Source organism: Colletes gigas, unplaced genomic scaffold (assembly GCF_013123115.1).
Source record: "Colletes gigas isolate AHSC1104 unplaced genomic scaffold, ASM1312311v1 Colletes_gigas_Sc00043, whole genome shotgun sequence".
NCBI lineage: Eukaryota > Metazoa > Arthropoda > Insecta > Hymenoptera > Colletidae > Colletes > Colletes gigas.
The window spans coordinates 474,313-491,374 of NW_025106672.1; the positions used below are offsets into that span (position 1 = coordinate 474,313).

General features: G+C 36.6%; 2 protein-coding genes and 1 long non-coding RNA gene across 4 annotated transcripts; all 3 read left to right on the top strand.

Annotated features, from left to right (window-relative positions):
* The first annotated feature begins 4,647 nt into the window (after positions 1-4,647).
* Positions 4,648-7,335, top strand: LOC122403028. Its single transcript, XM_043406308.1, has 2 exons — positions 4,648-5,475; positions 7,201-7,335. Exons 1-2 carry the CDS (start codon positions 4,648-4,650, stop codon positions 7,210-7,212), a joined length of 840 nt encoding a protein of 279 aa, XP_043262243.1. The 3' UTR covers positions 7,213-7,335.
* Positions 7,336-12,080: 4,745 nt separating this feature from the next.
* Positions 12,081-14,180, top strand: LOC122403018. Of its 2 annotated transcripts, XR_006259572.1 has the most exons (4): positions 12,081-12,169; positions 12,270-12,347; positions 13,684-13,797; positions 13,885-14,180. It is a non-coding gene; the product is annotated as an uncharacterized LOC122403018 (long non-coding RNA). The 2 variants fall into 2 exon arrangements; XR_006259571.1 differs by lacking the exon at positions 12,081-12,169 and having other exon boundaries at positions 12,216-12,347.
* Positions 14,181-15,318: 1,138 nt separating this feature from the next.
* On the top strand, positions 15,319-17,060 carry LOC122403007 (39S ribosomal protein L28, mitochondrial). The gene is made up of 6 exons (XM_043406276.1): positions 15,319-15,489; positions 15,727-15,893; positions 16,025-16,283; positions 16,363-16,506; positions 16,668-16,840; positions 16,918-17,060. The coding sequence occupies exons 1-6, from the start codon at positions 15,466-15,468 to the stop codon at positions 16,964-16,966; spliced, it is 816 nt and encodes a 271-aa protein (XP_043262211.1). The 5' UTR covers positions 15,319-15,465; the 3' UTR covers positions 16,967-17,060.
* Positions 17,061-17,062: the final 2 nt, after the last annotated feature.

A 17,062-nucleotide genomic window follows, 5' to 3' on the forward strand; every position in this document is an offset into this window, starting at 1 on the left:
CCTGTCCGGAGTCCGTTTCCTCCTCAGCTTAGGTCCCCACCAAGAGGTGGTTTGGGGGTGTTTTCCAGATTCCTCTGTAGAATCTAGACTGTATTGATTGGCCATCGACTTGGGAGAGGAGGACCCATTTTCCTGCCCCATTTTGGCAGGAAACTCCTCCCTCACCTCGGTAGTGGAGGAAAGTCCCAGGCCACCCCGGTGAGGGTGGACGAGGTTTCCTCCCCAAGTCGAAGGCCGCGTTAATTTATCAAGGAAGTAACGGAACTCCGGATTATCAACGCAACAAAAGGTTGCGTCTGATTTGTATCTGTTTTATGGCTATATTGTTCCGCGCGTCGGCGATGGCCGTTGTCGTCGGTGCCTACATTTGGCCTCGATGACCGTGCCACCCGCAGAACAATAGAGCCCTTCGCTGGTCAACTCGAGTGTAGCGTTTCTTTCAAAAACCAAAATTCCTTTCTTTTGCACTGACATTTGCCAGATGCGGGAGACTCGAAGACCTTCGCAACGTAGTACCGATCCCGCATTTGGCAACATAAAGAACAGGAAACCGCTCGAGTCGGTCAGCGGAATGTGCGCATTTTGTTTCACCGAACATGCGGCCCACCTTGAACGGCTGTCATTCAAAACAAATATCAACGAATATGAAGTACTATCATATAACAAAAACATGGAAGCAAACAAAAATGGTCGTATACTAGTTCAACAAATATCTATACCTAATGTAATTGCAAGTCATCCTAAGCTACTATTTACAAATTATTGATGACCTTGCAACCTAAATTTAAATGTTTTAGTACACTTAACATTGAGTAAAGTTTATACACGTGCAGGCTCGGCTTCCACGGACTCAGAGTCTTTTAATTCACGATTTACTCTCGGTCCAGGCTGATCCTTTGGGGATGAATTTTCATCCTCCGTAGGCAAAATGCAAATTTTTGCCACAGGTCGCTTGATGACTCCATCGGCTGTCCGCATGGAAACGACTCTGGTGATCTGGTCAGCGCCTGGGTGTAAAGCCGTGATCCTTCCTAGTTTCCATCTTAGAGGAGGGAGGTTAGCCTCCTTAATGACGACCATAGTGCCCACTCCGAATCCTTCTGGTACAGCGAAGTGAGAACAGTTCAGTTCCCTGACGACGGCCGTGCCGAGAAGAAATAATAATAAAAATAATTAGATACAGTAATCATATTGGTGTTTTATTCGTGGTTATTGCTCGTCCTTACAACATTTTATCACGCATTCTCCTACATTTTAAAACGATTTATAGAAATCTTAAGAAGAATTAAGATCAAATAAACTTTTTTCCTATCTTTTCTAGAAAGGAAAAATTAAACGAAATCTTATACATTGCATGTCTACCTAAACCACATTAAAAACGTATTTTACAAATATTTTAGAATAATGTTGTTCAAAGTACTCTCACTCGTAAAGGGTTAATTAAGAAATAAATATTTAGAAATTGAAATAAGTAAAATTTATTCAAATGAAAAACCACTCTTAACCAGTACCATGCACGCTGTAACAATCTTCAGTAACAAATATTTTCTAAAGATATGATCTAAATAGGAGAATTAATTGCTACAGAAATAGATCAATACTGACTTTTCCCGCTATGTTTTTCAATAGCCGTATCAATTTGTTACAGAGAGGCAAATGTTATATACAATGAGTGTAAAAAGTATTCGTACACTAGTCAATTTGAACAAAAACTTTGCAGAACTTTGTTTATTACAAATGTATGTTAACAAAAACATGCATACATATTCTTAGAAATCTCTGGAACAAATGTCATTAACAACAAATTATTTATTTATATTTATTATGTAAATGTTAACAAATTTCCAGAAATTGACCTAAAATATACGCGTAATAATTATTCGTACAGTCTTTGATTCGTAACATTCCACATAGAACGATTACAAGATAATCCATGATATGTAAACATACTTAGCATCAGCATGTCTGGAGACGCTGTCGGTATCGGTAATATCCTGAATTCAAACATTATCAACGAAATTATCAGTAAAATGGGACGAAAACGCAAGGAAACCTCTGAAGAAGAAAGGAAAGTTGTTATAAATTTACATAATAAGTGTAAAACACCGAGTGAAATTTCTAAAGTTTTAAATAGACCGAGGTCCACGATTCAAGGAATCATTGACAGATATGGCGATCGAAAAACTGTAAAAACTAATCCAAGAAACGGACGTAAACGAATAATAAATGAGTATACCGGCCGATGGATAATTCGAAAAATAAAGCAAAATCCAAAGATAAGTGTGGTGAAAATCACAGCTAAACTTAAAATTGATCTCGACATTAATGTATGCAGTAGCACAGTGCGTAATTTTTTAAGGGATAGAGGATATCACGGCAGAGTAGCTCGTAAGAAATATTTCGTAAATGAAATTAATAGAAAGAAACGATTGCAATTCTCGAAAGAGTACGTTAATGTTCCTATGGAGCACTGGAACCGTATTATATTTACCGATGAGAGTAAATTTAACATATTTGGGTCAGATGGACGATGTACAGTATGGCAGAAAAAAAATACCGAGTACGAAAAAAGAAATTTGAAGCCAACTGTAAAGCATGGAGGAGGATCAGTCACAGTTTGGCAGTTAGGCTCTATGAGTGCGAGCGGGGTTGGATCCCTCCATTTTATCGATGGTATCATGGATCACAAAATGTACATCGATATTCTAAAAGAGCATTTTCAGGTTAGTGCAAATAAAATGCAGTTACAGGGCAATTATATATTTTTGCAAGATAATGATCCAAAGCATAATGCTTATAATACACGTCAGTGGATCCTATATAATGTGCCGCAGCAATTAAAAATCCCTCCACAGTCTCCAGACGTAAATGTGATAGAGCACTTCTGGAGTCATCTTGAAGAAAAAATTTGAGACCATCACATTTCTTCGAAACAAGATTTAAAAAATGCACTTTTAGAGGAATGGAACAAAATTTCTAGTACTATAACCAAAAGTTAGTAAATTCAATGCCGCCAAAGGCTTAAAGCGATTATACAATTTAAAGGAAATCCCACTAGATACTAAAATAGCAAATAGACTGATTTTTGTTACGTTTATGTACTAAAATTTACAGCTTCTGTTATAAAATTAGAAGTGTACGAATACTTATTACACGTATATTTCACGTCAATTTCTGGAAATTTGTTAATATTTTCATAATAAATATAAATAAATAATTTGTTGTTAATGACATTTGTTCCAGAGATTTCTAAGAATATGTATGTACGTTTTTGTTAACATACTTTTGTAATAAACAAAGTTCTGCAAAGTTTTTGTTCAAATTGACTAGTGTACGAATACTTTTTACACTCACTGTATTTGACTTAACTTTAAATAACGAAATAATTGAAATGTTGGAAAAACAATAACGTGCACGTTACCGCTCAATGGAAATCTGATGGATCTCAATTTCCCTCCTTCCATTAGGATGCAAAAAATCGTATTTATTTGTAACATTACCACATGCCGTATATTAAAACGTCCACATTCGTCTTGCCTTTTTTTTATTCCCCACTAAATTCATAACTTTAAAATGGAATACATTAATGTTGGATGACCAACGCGACCATACAAACACCACTCAGCCATATCACAACTATTACTCATCCTACTTCTAATCACGATTTCTAATCCTTACTAATCCTGAACCTCGCACCCTTCCTGAGTCACACTACCCCTTGACCATCATCCCTACCTCTACTCAGGGCCATAAACGGAGGGTCCTCAAGGACATTCCAGCGTGCCACCCTTCTAAAGGGGACTTTCTTGGGACAAGGGAAAGGCAGCCTTGACTAACCATCGAGTTGGAAAAGACGCTCAATACCGAGGCGTTCATAAGGGACCGCGTCCGGCCTTCGTCCGTCAGCACCCCCACCCCTACCGATGGGGGAAGGCTGACGACAAAGCGAGGGACTGGGCCCAGGGCTACAGGCACATTCGTTTTTCCGACGCCGGAAGGAAACCCCGAATAAAGCGTAGATACGAATACCCTGCGTATTTCTAACAAATAACAAATCAGAAGTGGGATAACCAAGTGTATTGGCCACTGACCCCAATATTCGTGGTTTTTCCAGTGTTAATAACACGTAATACGTAGTGCTAGTGTCAAAAACTGAAGTGCGAGACTTTTGTAAGCCGTACGTGCGTCGTACTCGTGACACGTGTTACACAGTGCAAGTGCCGAGAACTAAAGTGCGAGACTTTTATAAGCCGTACGGGCATTGTATCTATAATGAGTGAAATCGGAGGACACGACCGCCGATCGCGTTATGGATCGTGCTATTCGCGGCGAGGAGAATCGCGACATAGCTCGCGAGGCTTGCGATGTACGCCCCCGAAGGAGTCGCGTCCGACGGACGACCGGTCGGATAAGGATGCGCGGAACAGTTCGCGCGAACCGACTCGCCGTTCGCGGGATCGAACGATAGAGCGACGTCGGGACTCTCGCGAAAGGTCGCGACGCGAAGAGAGCCGGAGCCGTCGGACGCGGCGATATTCGCGCGACAGGTCGCCGGACCACAGGCGCGACTATTCACGGGACCCATCCCGAGCGCGATCGCGATCGCCTCCCAAACCGCGAAGGTCGCGCGCGAGGGAGAGTTCGACGATGAATGCATTGAGGCTAACGGTGGAGAAACTCCAGGAGGAGTTGAGGGTGAAGCGGTATCGGCTGGCGATCGTGCAAGAGCGCCTGGTGCCGGAGTTCGACCCGTCGGACGATGAAAGCGATATCAAGCAATGGGTTCGGGACGTGGATCGCATCGCGCGACTGGCTGGCTGGTGCGATGACGATGTAATGTGCAATATAGAACGCCAGCTACGCGGACATGCCCGCCAGTTGTTCGACGAGGAGCAGCGACGGGACACGACGTGGGGAACGTTGAAGTCGACGCTGGTGGCCTGGTTCAAGAAGCCGGTGCCCTTCAATCGTTTATTGAAGGAGGCCGCTGACTATGCCGCCATGCCCGGACAAAAGTTGGGCGATTATTGCTTCACAAAACTGGCGAAGTTGCGGGCCCTGAAACTCGAGATCCCAGACAAGTACATGAGGGACGCGGTCATCGGGAGTATCGGCGACGAGGCCATCGAGCGCACGATACGCGCGAACAAGTATGCCACCGTCGATGAATTGTACGTGGCAATGAGGCAAATGGGCTCGATGCCGACGGCGGACGAGACCCTGTCGATGAAAACGTCGCAGCCCGTGGCGTGTATGTCAACCGCCGTACCGGGATCCTCAGGGCTGCAGCCATCGAAACGGAAATCGGGCGATGGGAAGCGGCCGAACACCAGGGCCGTGTGCTTTAATTGCGGAGAGGAGGGGCAAATCTCCAGGTCGTGCCTGAAGTACAAGCACGCGTGCTCTGCGTGCATGAAGAAAGGACATATGAAGCGGTACTGCTTTCGGGTGAAAGCAACGACACACGCGTTACAAGTAAGTACGACTCCAAATAAATGGATAATGCATGTTAGTATACTATACTACACTGCGGAGCATAACTATAGCACCACTAACATTTTTAACATTTCCGACCTGTAAGAAAATAATTTGAAACAACCAATTATATGGTATGAAAAAGCATTGTAAATAATGGATTTTAGGTGAAATTCATTGAAGTTGTCTACTTATATGTCAAGATTTAATCGATAAACGTTTGACGATCGGTGCAAAACAATAGAACCAGTTCATTTTTAACGCACTTCAAGGGTTTCTGTTGAAATTTTTTTAGTAAACTCGGGAATTCTTAGTTAATTAATACAATGCCACGTGGCAGCTACTTTAATGAACAAGAGCAAGGTGCAATTTCAGCGTACAGAGAGCAAAAAATGGGGATACGTGAAATCGCACGTAAACTCGGGCGATCTCATAAAGTTGTACTGAATTTTTTACGCGATCCTACTAAGTATGGGAAAAATAAGAAAGGGGGACCTAAGAAGAAGTTAGACCCTCGTACTGAAAGGCAAATTGCTAAAGTTGCGAGCAATACGTTAAAAAGCTGTAAACAAATTGTGAAGGAATGTGATCTCGGCGTTTCTCGTTGGACTGTCCAACGTGTCCTTAAACATAATTCAAACATTATAAGACAAAAAATGATGTCTGCACCTACACTCCTGAAACGTCACAAAATAGCCAGGCTTGAATACGCACAAGAAAACATGAGCAGAAATTGGAATAATGTAAGTTAAGTTTAGACATTCATAAATCGAGATTTTAGCTTCATATTCAATATTCCTTATTTAACTTAGGTTATTTTCTATGACGAAAAAAAATTCAATTTGGACGGTCCAGATGGATTTGATTCATATTGGAGGGACCTTTGTAAAGAACAAAAATACTTTTCGAAACGTAATTTCGGTGGAGGGACACTTATCGTGTGGGGTGCATTCTGCTCCTGTGCCAAGCTCAGATTAGCTTTTCCAACTACACGAATGAATAGTGCGGAGTATATTAGAATACTCGAAAATCATTTATTGCCTTTTATTCATGCAAACAGTCAACATTTCATGGACTTATCAACAAGATAATACTCCAATCCATAAAAGCCGACAAACCACAGCATGGTATGAAACGTTTGATGTCAATGTATTGAATTGGCCTGCATGGGGTATCATGGTACGGCATATTTATGGAAATAATCGACAATTTTCGAACATTTCGGAGCTAAAAACAGCAGTTATTGAAGCGTGGAATCAAATTAGTGAAAAAACTTTGAAAAAATTCATTACAAGTATGAACAATCGTATTTTTGAATTAATACATAAAAAAGGAGGTCCCACTCATTATTAAAACTGCTCACTTTAATAAACTGAATTAGAAATTTAACACTTTATAGCCATTTAACCTTATTATTACATTCCAAATACATTGGTGCTATAGTTATGCACCATTGCAATATTTCATTTATTATCATACTTCATGTTAAATAAATGTTATTTTTGTATTTTTTCCATTAATTATAATTTTTTACTAGTCCTTTTCACGTGGTATTATTAACATTTAGAAATCATTAGTTACAACTACAAAACTCTTGAAAATTATAGTGGTGCTATAGTTATGCTCCACAGTGTATATCAGTTATTTTTATAGAACCTCTTAAGGGTTAAGCTTTGATGACTGACAAGTCTGTGCTTCAATGGTATGTGTTTTCCTGTGTTTTAGAAATCCACGTAGGTTGCTTGCTCAGGGACGAGCAGAGATGCACGATGGCCGAGTGTAAGGCGTTGGAGAAAAGGCGAGGCCCCAGGCCGAGGCGTTCGTAAGAGACCGCGTCTGGCCTTCTTCCATGAACACCCCCCAACCCTAACAATGGGGGAAGGCTGACGACAAAGCGAGGGACTGGACCCCAGTGATGGACATTCGTGGGAATTTTGGTCATGCGCACTGGAGTGCATGATCACTGCCGTATACACTTAACTAGAATTTAGGGTAACGTTGGATCCCAGTAAGGAAGTTACAGGAAAAGAGACAAAAACAAAAAATTTCCTCTTAATCTACATGAGTATAGCGAGAGAAATACGTGGTGGATCTTCGATAAGTTAATTTTTGTGTGACTGGCGAGCATTTCGAGTAGAAAGTTCAATTTTGTACAAAACATGGGAATTCCCAACATGCACCTCTTTTTGCGCTAAAGATACATCTATGGCAGAAAGCTAACGCATGCGCAAAAAGGAATCCCACGAGGAAAAATTCTAGTGCGCATGCCCAAAATTCTCACGAATGTCCAGTCTGGACCCAGGGTTACGGGAACATTCCTTTTTCCGACGCCGAAAGGAGATTTCACACAATATTAGGTACTTGCGATGTAGTATTATAAGTAAACTTTGATACCCTTTTTGAATTTTTACAAAATATTTACTTGTTTTTTAGGTATAGCTCCAACGTTCTTATGAAACAGACTGTAAATGATTAATTTTACAAAGTAGTTTTCTTTTTTTTCCTATTTTACATATAAAATTCATACGTTGTATACCTACAGATACTAAGAGGGATTATTTTGACTCCTCACAGAATTTAGGTAAACTTTTGATTTCATTAGAATTTCAGAAGTTTTCCATAAAGTTTCTGTATAATTTAAATACTTTTTTTGAAAGCTAAATATACATTAGAACTTATACACTGTATAAAAGTTGTTAAAATACTTGTCTACTATGTTCCATCGATTGTTGGATATTTATTTTTATTTCATATTTACCATTGTTTTTGTTTGTTCATAAAAACATATGACTCGTATTTATCAACATGCTTTTGTTTTCATCACTGTTGCATCTTGTAAAATATATTTGATTTAGTCGGATGCAAACGCTTATAGAGAAAACACAATTTTGAGCCGTAACACTTGTTTCTTTCAAAAACAACTCATTTTGACCTTTCTGATAGAAGTAGGTACATGTAAATTGTGTGTAATTCTAGTGTTAAAGCCATGGTTGATCACTCCACTCCAAAAAACAAAGCTGAAATTAAGTCAGTAGTGCAATGTACAATTTTTAGTCGTAAGGACTTGGTATTATAAAAACACAAACATATCCTAATTATTTCATATCTGCTATCATTCTTAATTGAACCAAGGGAGTGATATTTTTCTCATTTTTGTTATGATTCCTTAACAAAGTAAATTTCAGACATTTTGATTTCATTTTTGTTCACGGAGTGTAGTGTCAAATTATGATTTAAAAAATGAGTATATTTTGTACATTGGACAGAATAAAATCAAAGACTCACCATATGCCTCTAAAATGACGTCCTGAGAGTCCGTGGCGACCATCGTTCGAGTTTTACGAACATTTTCTATTGAACGCTTTCAAATATTCCTCGGATTCCCTAAAAAAACATAAACCGTAAAATTTATCACAAAGAATCGGCAACGATCGAATTAATCTATCGGGAAATGAAGTTTGAACGTTATTATAAAGTTTGGCGCCCACGAAAATCAATTATGGATTACACACTGGTCGAAGGGTTTCGGTTAATAGAGATATCTTTTTCAATCTCGGCTCATTTTGAATCCTACACGATCGGCAACGATAATTCTACTGTGATTGATAATTCGTCGAGTTGACTTACGATTTGTTTAGACAAACATTAATCACCTGAACGAACGCATTGCGACGAAGTGTAAAGGATGGTGCGATACTCAAACAATGAAGTCCGTATTTCGAGCGCTGTACGCGTTACCACTGATTCTGAACGTCCCTTGGTCCCTTATTGTGGCAATACCGACCGCTAATACTCTAGTAATTTCACTGTACAGTTTCACGTTACGATATATGCAGAGATGCCAGAAAAGCACCGCCGGGTGCACACGCACACATGCCAGATACGCGTACGTGAGCTCGTGGAGTTTCGGAAAGTCGACAAAGGCAAACTGACGCATGCCCTCTTTCTCGATTCTCCGAAGCTGCCCGAAGTAATTTCGGATCGCCTCGTGGGAGTCGAGAGAGAAAGGTTCACATTTGCCTTCTCGCTCTAAACAACTGAAATCCGACCTCCCGTCAACGGCATACGATTTGGATTCTCGAGCCGAGATTCTCGACTGCCCAGGCATTTTTACTTTCCGACCTATGTAGGCGCACATAAGCAAAGTACCCATAATGAAAAAAAAATTTTGTAAAATTTATTTTACGGAAATACACGTTTTAAGACCTCCTGATCATATTTTAATTATTGAAAAAAAAGAAATTTTTTTTATTCCCATATATGAGCACACATATGTATATTATTAATACGATTGAATATAAATAGCTGAATGAATCTAAATGAAACTTTACATTTAAGTTTTATGTTCTCATTTCAAAGGCGTGTGGACGGATTCAAATACGTGAACACTAAACGTAACGATGTAATTATATTATTTAATATTTACTAACTATTTAACATAAAGAACATAAAAGAAAGACATAAAACGTAAACGTAAAAGATCATAATCGTAAAACTGTGATTGCTCTCGACTAACGTTCGATACAGAGTGACGTTCCTGCAGTCAAAGTCGACCCTTCCTTATTCCTATTTTATAATAATGATCTAAACAAAACGCACGTTCGAGACGCAGTCTCTAAAACGTATTTCAGCTTAAACCTAAACACCTCACTCGATACCTACTCTAGCTTAGACTAAACACTCCTATCGACGCAAACGATAACGGTTCTCCTAGCCACACACATACACTCCTTACAGATTATACCTCTTGTTTCATAGTTGTTCCGATATATAGGCATAATGTATAAAAAATCTTTTAAATGTTTCATATAAATCTTAGGACGAATTAAATTTTATATAAAAAAAATTATATAAACTTTTTCTCTATCTTCTCTAGAAAAGAAAACATTAAATGAAATCTTATACATTACATGCTTACTTAAATCGCATTGAAAACGAATACCACAAATGTTTTAGAATAATGTGCAAAATGTGATTGCGATTTTCGCTAAGACAAATTGAAAACTCGTTTCTAACAAGGAAAAGTTGGAATGGTACCAGGTTTTGGGTTAGGTTTTACTTTGAGATATTATTAAAGTTATTACAGGTACTTATTTTCAGAAATAGAACTATGTTCATCACTAATCAGCGTGCCGTGAGTGATGAGGTCTTTGCCTGCAAGTTCCGAACTTCTTCTGCTCTGCTGGTTCGAACCCTGCTTGAACTTTTTTTTTTTATTTTTTCAATCATACTTTAATCGTACACTAAATATGACATTACATTTTTGTCTGACCTTCGAATATTTTTTTTTAAAGTTAAATTTAATCGATTACATTTAACATATGTTATTTACAATGTACGAAGTACATGAATCTGGATGGTACTTTTCACAAAAACAGTCAAAACATAAAAATTTCAAGCACCACGTACATTTACTGAAAGTTTTGTTTTCACAGAAATTACAAAATTTTGTATTTAACTCTGATGGAAAGGCCGCTTCATTTACATTGATAAAATGTGAACGATTTTCGGATAGTCGTACCTTGTAGCTCGTACTTTTTACCTTATACTTCAGGTAAAAAGGGATATAGCTGGGAAAAAACAGTTTTATGACATTACCTGCTAACTTATGTTACTGTTCTACAATGAAACGCTATGTTTTATACCTTTAAAAATATTCGACTATGTGCTTTTAAAATTTAAGATACAACCCATACTTTGTATTAATCTGGCAAACGGGATCACTTTTCCTTTGTTTCTAGTTAGTTCTATTTAGTTCGTCATAACCAATTGATACGGTTATTTCAAAACAATCGAGGAAAATCATTATTAATTAATTTCTGCAATTATTAATTCTACTGTTTTGTTTATGTTATAAAAGTAAGAACTCTTCTTATTGAAAAATACCACAGCGTGCACAATACTGGTAAAGAGTGGAATCTCATTTTAATTTATTAATTTTCAATCTTAAAGTATTTTGATTTTCAAAAATCGTATTAATAATATACATATGTGTGCTCATACATGGGAATAAAAAAAAATGTCTTTTTTTTCAATAATTAAAATATGATCAGGAGGTCTTAAAACGTGTATTTCCGTAAAATAAATTTTACAAAATTTTTTTTTCATTATGGGTACTTTGCTTATGTGCGCCTACATAGGTCGGAAAGTAAAAATGCCTGGGCAGTCGAGAATCTCGGCTCGAGAATCCAAATCGTATGCCGTTGACGGGAGGTCGGATTTCAGTTGTTTAGAGCGAGAAGGCAAATGTGAGCCTTTCTCTCTCGACTCCCACGAGGCGATCCGAAATTACTTCGGGCAGCTTCGGAGAATCGAGAAAGAGGGCATGCGTCAGTTTGCCTTTGTCGACTTTCCGAAACTCCACGAGCTCACGTACGCGTATCTGGCATGTGTGCGTGTGCACCCGGCGGTACTTTTCTGGCATCTCTGGTCTGAGACGTAAGTTACTGATCGTGGACAACAAGCCCGCCGACGCGCGCTACTCACAGCCGACTCTAGTAAGTACAACTAGCCGTGCTATGGAACGTGGCAACACCGCTCATGTGCGGATCGGGAGTCCTATTTTCAATAGTGGAGTTTTGTGTTCAGGATTATAATTAACGTTATTTTGCGATATAAAATTATACTAATATACAGTATTTTTTATTAATTATGTATAAGGAATATATGAATATCATAACTATAATAAGTAGAAGTAATACAGAAGTATATTAATATTTATAAATGTGGTATATATTTTGTGGACTGTCGGAATAGTTTGGTGTTGTGATGCATTATATTTGAAATATTTACAGAGATTTCAAGAAAATAGAAGTGTGAAACAAGTTAAAACCATCTTTGAACCAAACTAAAGGATTTAAAAATTGATAAAGGTATGTATAAGTTAATAGAGACCTGAAATAGGCAAAATTATTGGTACGAAGCCAAACAGGTTAAGTGCCCGTGGAAAAGAGGTTAGCATAATTAGCTATTAAAAGGAACAATTATGGAGTTAATTATAAAATCGTGTTAGAGGACAGTATGATAATTGTGAAAAATTTCCTCACCACCCTAGGGGTATTTACCATGGCGCGTTACCTTTTTTTTTTTTTATAATGGGTGGTTCGCCAATAGCCATATCATCCCATTTTCTAAAATAAAATTAATATTTTTAAATAGAACATAACAAAAACATAACTTTTGTATTCTTAAAGAAATAAAGTATTACATTTTGAAATAATAATAAATAATTTTGAATAATATTAATAACAAAACATATCAAAACATACTTTGAAATTCTCTTGAAATACAACTAATAAAACTTTGAATCTTGTGAAATAGTATTCATAATAAAAATATACTAAGCAAGTAAATAAAACTCTATTAATGTATTAAAGCATATTGAAAGGAATAAGTTAAATATATATAAAAATTAATGTTTTAAGAAAGATGAAATTAAAAAAAATCATTGAAAATCTAGTTCCTATTAAAAGTTTTTAATTTACGATTTTTAGAAGTGATGTCTGTACGTGTTTCCAACTGACTATTATTTACAGTTTTCACATAATCGTTTAATAAAATATTTGAAAAAATTGATAATAATTTAAACCAAATACTTTGGTAAGCTCGACCACAAACGCATGTATCTGAAAATGCTAAATAATGTATGTCTGATTGAATGCTAATATATGTGTAGGAACAGCCGTCTCTCTGACCATTCCCTCTGGGCGACTCATATTAGGTCCTCTCGGGCGACCAAGCCTTTGTCTTGAAGATCTACGCATTTCTATTACTCTTAAAACTTTCAACGAAACTAATTAAACAAACTGAAACTATAACTCAAACACTTTTAAACAACACAAAAGAATGCACAACGATTACGAATGAGTCCTTTACAGGGAATCTCTTTTTCTATTTCTTTACCGCACGTCTTTATAGTCTGGCAACCGTTTCAGTTCTGTTCTTTTCTTTTCGAATACTTCTTTTTTCAAACGTTTCGGTAACCAGACAACCAACTCGACTACCTTCAAAGGCCACATCCAAACGTCAACGCCAACCTGACGCTCGTTTGCGTTACCGATGGCATTCCTTGCATCGATTGAATTTAAGTATCGATTAGAGCCAACATAACTTTATTTACACAACGTGAAGTAACATTCAATTAGAGCAGAAGCTTTTTATTGGATTCCGACATATGTTAATTTACATAAAATATGTTTATGATTCCAGATTGCAAAAATTGAGATTCTAAATTGCCATCATTTATTATGGCTTCCATTATTGCATACATATGAATAAATGAGGCTATCGCTTCTTCAGTGGGGACAGAAAGGCCCACTCTTTGTAAGTGATCAAAATATACATCGCCTACAGTTTTACCTTTATCCTCCACAACTAATAAACGACATATATTGCAATTTAATTTTTTAGCAACAGAATGGGACCCATAACCAGAAATATAAATTTTAATGGAATCATCTACAACACAATCGGACAAGTATTCGGTATCGAAGATTCCTGAGAAACAAGTCACATCAGTGGGAAGATCATGAAGATCGTTATTATTGTCATCACAAATTCGAAATTTATTTTTGATTTCAGTAAGAGAAAACGAATTTGCCGATTTTGTAAATATATGTTTTAATCTAATTTTTTTTTCTGCATGAATTATTTCGTTATATGACACATGATAATTACAACCAGATAAAAGTCTATAATTTCCAAATCGTTTTTTCTAATTTTTCGGTTGTAAAATGGAGGGTACTACATTCCTTATAAGCCTTGGACATCTCAACAAAACATTCTCCAGTACACCATTGGGCGATAGAATGCCGTGGTACCTTTCAATATCAGTTTCTGCAAAATGCAAACTACAGACGGCAGAATATTTTGATGGTGTCCAATTCTTACGAGGAATAGCAACCCTCCATTTCTCCCGCAATTCCTCATCTTTGGGGAATAAAAATATAGAATTGTAATTATTATCTTTTAAGGTACTATCATAATTTCCCTTGCAATTGGGAACACAGCAACGCCGTGGCATTATTAATGAATATGTGAAATTTATAAAAAAAATGTATATAAAACAAAATGTCCAAAAATGCTATAAATTATATTAAATAAGTGTGCTACACACCAAAATCAGGATCTGTAGAGTTAATATAAATAAATGAAACACCTGAATTATTGCTCCGTTGCTCACATTTAATGGACTTCGGTACATTAATATTTGAAAAATTTGAAAGATAGGCGGGAGACTGGAAGGCCGGTAGATGTAGCCTATGTAGCCCAGGTGCCGGTGGGTAGTGGGAGGCTGTTACGGTAGGTTGGGCTAGGTATATCGAAGCCGGACTCCCGCGGTGTTGCCATTTTACCTTCAGCACGGCTAGTACTAGAGTCGGCTGTGGCAATGCCCTAACCGCGAGTCGCGACAACATTCCAAAAGGCGATCCACGACGACAGCGCAACGTGGAAATCCACCAGCCGATTGCAGCGCCGCCTCCGGAGGAAAATCAAACCAAGTAAGTCTAGAGAAATCCTTTTCGCCAATCACGACATAACACCATGTAAAGAAAAAATGTTAAGATTTTTAATAAAACGTTATTTATAAAAAAAACTGTTATTACTTATTTTTTATAATACGAATATAATAATTTACACACCTCTAGAAGTTTTTTTTACAACAAACAATTTACAATTGAACATTGTCAAATTAATACTATTTTTATATTAAATATAAATAAAATATAAATTATGATAACTTACAATGTTTACGAATGTACAGTGAATTATAGAAGTTGTTTCACTTAATTCTTATGGTCTTTTGTGCTATACACAACAGAAACGACGAATAGAAGCAATCGATACATACTGTTATTTAGCATTACTTCATGCCAATGAAACGATCCAAAACTACTATTATCGAGCAGGAATAGATAACATATACAAATGTTTAAATTTAACGTGTAAAAAGTACTATTTTGTAGAAATTTTACAATTTAGAGACCTACAATGTCGGTCAAACATTTTGGTCAGGTAATGTATTACTTTTCATTAAAAAAGAAATTCTTACAAAAATTAACCTAAAACGAATAACGTATTTTCTGATTTGTTAACAGTCCGTATTTTCTGGATACATGTGTATATATACTTTTAATTATTCGTATTTGTATTTATATAGAATGAAATTTGTAATACCGAAATTTATAATCTATAAGGACACAAAATAAACATATTTGTTTAGAATGAAAATTAATTGAAAGTAAATTTTAGCGTTTGTATTACATACCAAAAATAACACGATGGACCAAAGGGATTGGGGCAGAATTACCAGAAGAGTATAAAAAATTCTGGAGAGAATGGAAATTACAAGAACCAACAGCTGTCCATTATATCAAACAGGAAGGCAAATATATCCAAAACGAAGAAACAGAAATTGTGTAAATGATCAATTAATATATATTTCATTTAAATTCCTTTCTTTACGTATTCATTAATCATTGATTACTGTAAAATTTTCTTAAGTCTATCTATTTCTATCAGTTCTATATCAAATTCTGTTAACCTCTAGGTCTCCGGTACAAAATATTCCAATACCATTGAAGTACCCTATAGAATTAAATCAAGGAATATGGGGTGGTGAGGCAGTGATACAAGGTTTTCAAAAGAAAGGCAATAAACAACGTAGATATCCACATTTCTGGTTTCCTTCGTTAAAGAAGTCTGTAGTGTATAGTGAAGTTTTAGACAAACACATGAGTGTTGTTGTCACCAATAGAACTATCAATTTGATACACGAACATTATGGTTTTGATCACTACTTATTAAAGGTAGACAGTGCTGTTAATACAAAAATTCAAATATGTTATTTTTTGCTATTAAAGTGTTTGTTCTTTACTGTTTATATAGACTCCTGCGTGCGATTTGAGATCAGAACTTGCATTAAAGATAAAACGACAAATACTTTTAGCACTGATAGACAAAACTTTGTATCCAACTGATCCAGATAAAAGGGAAGAGATTTATAACAAATATAAGGAGTATATAACTGCGGTGAGATGATATTCTACATATGTAGATCTTTTAGTATCGTAAGGAATGCAAGTGGGGAAACCTTTTGTAACTACAAAATTAATAACATTTCCTGTGTTCTCAGTAAACATTTTTTCTTAATCTACCAGGAAATAATAACGAACAATTATTATACTTTCCAGTACACGCGAGAAGAAATTGAATGGTATGGTTTAACGTATAAGGAAGCCTGCAAGAAATGGATAAAACAAAAAGAAGACGTCAGTCAACCACAGCCTTTGAAAATTGCCTACAGATCCGAGTTAATATCAAAACTTAAAGAGGGAGGAGATATAAATGTTTCCTCAACAGATAGGTATGTGTGAATCATTCTTTATTCAACGATTCATAATGACTACGCGGATAAAATGTAATTCGAAATTATTGTTGCAGCCAATCGTCGTGGATGTCAAAGCTGAATCTATTTTCCAAAAACTCGTAAACCGAACAATAAAAATATAAATAGATTTGTGATCGTTCTACATAAATAAAGAAAATAAGGAAATTAAATTCTGTATTGAGTTCATTGCTATTTTTC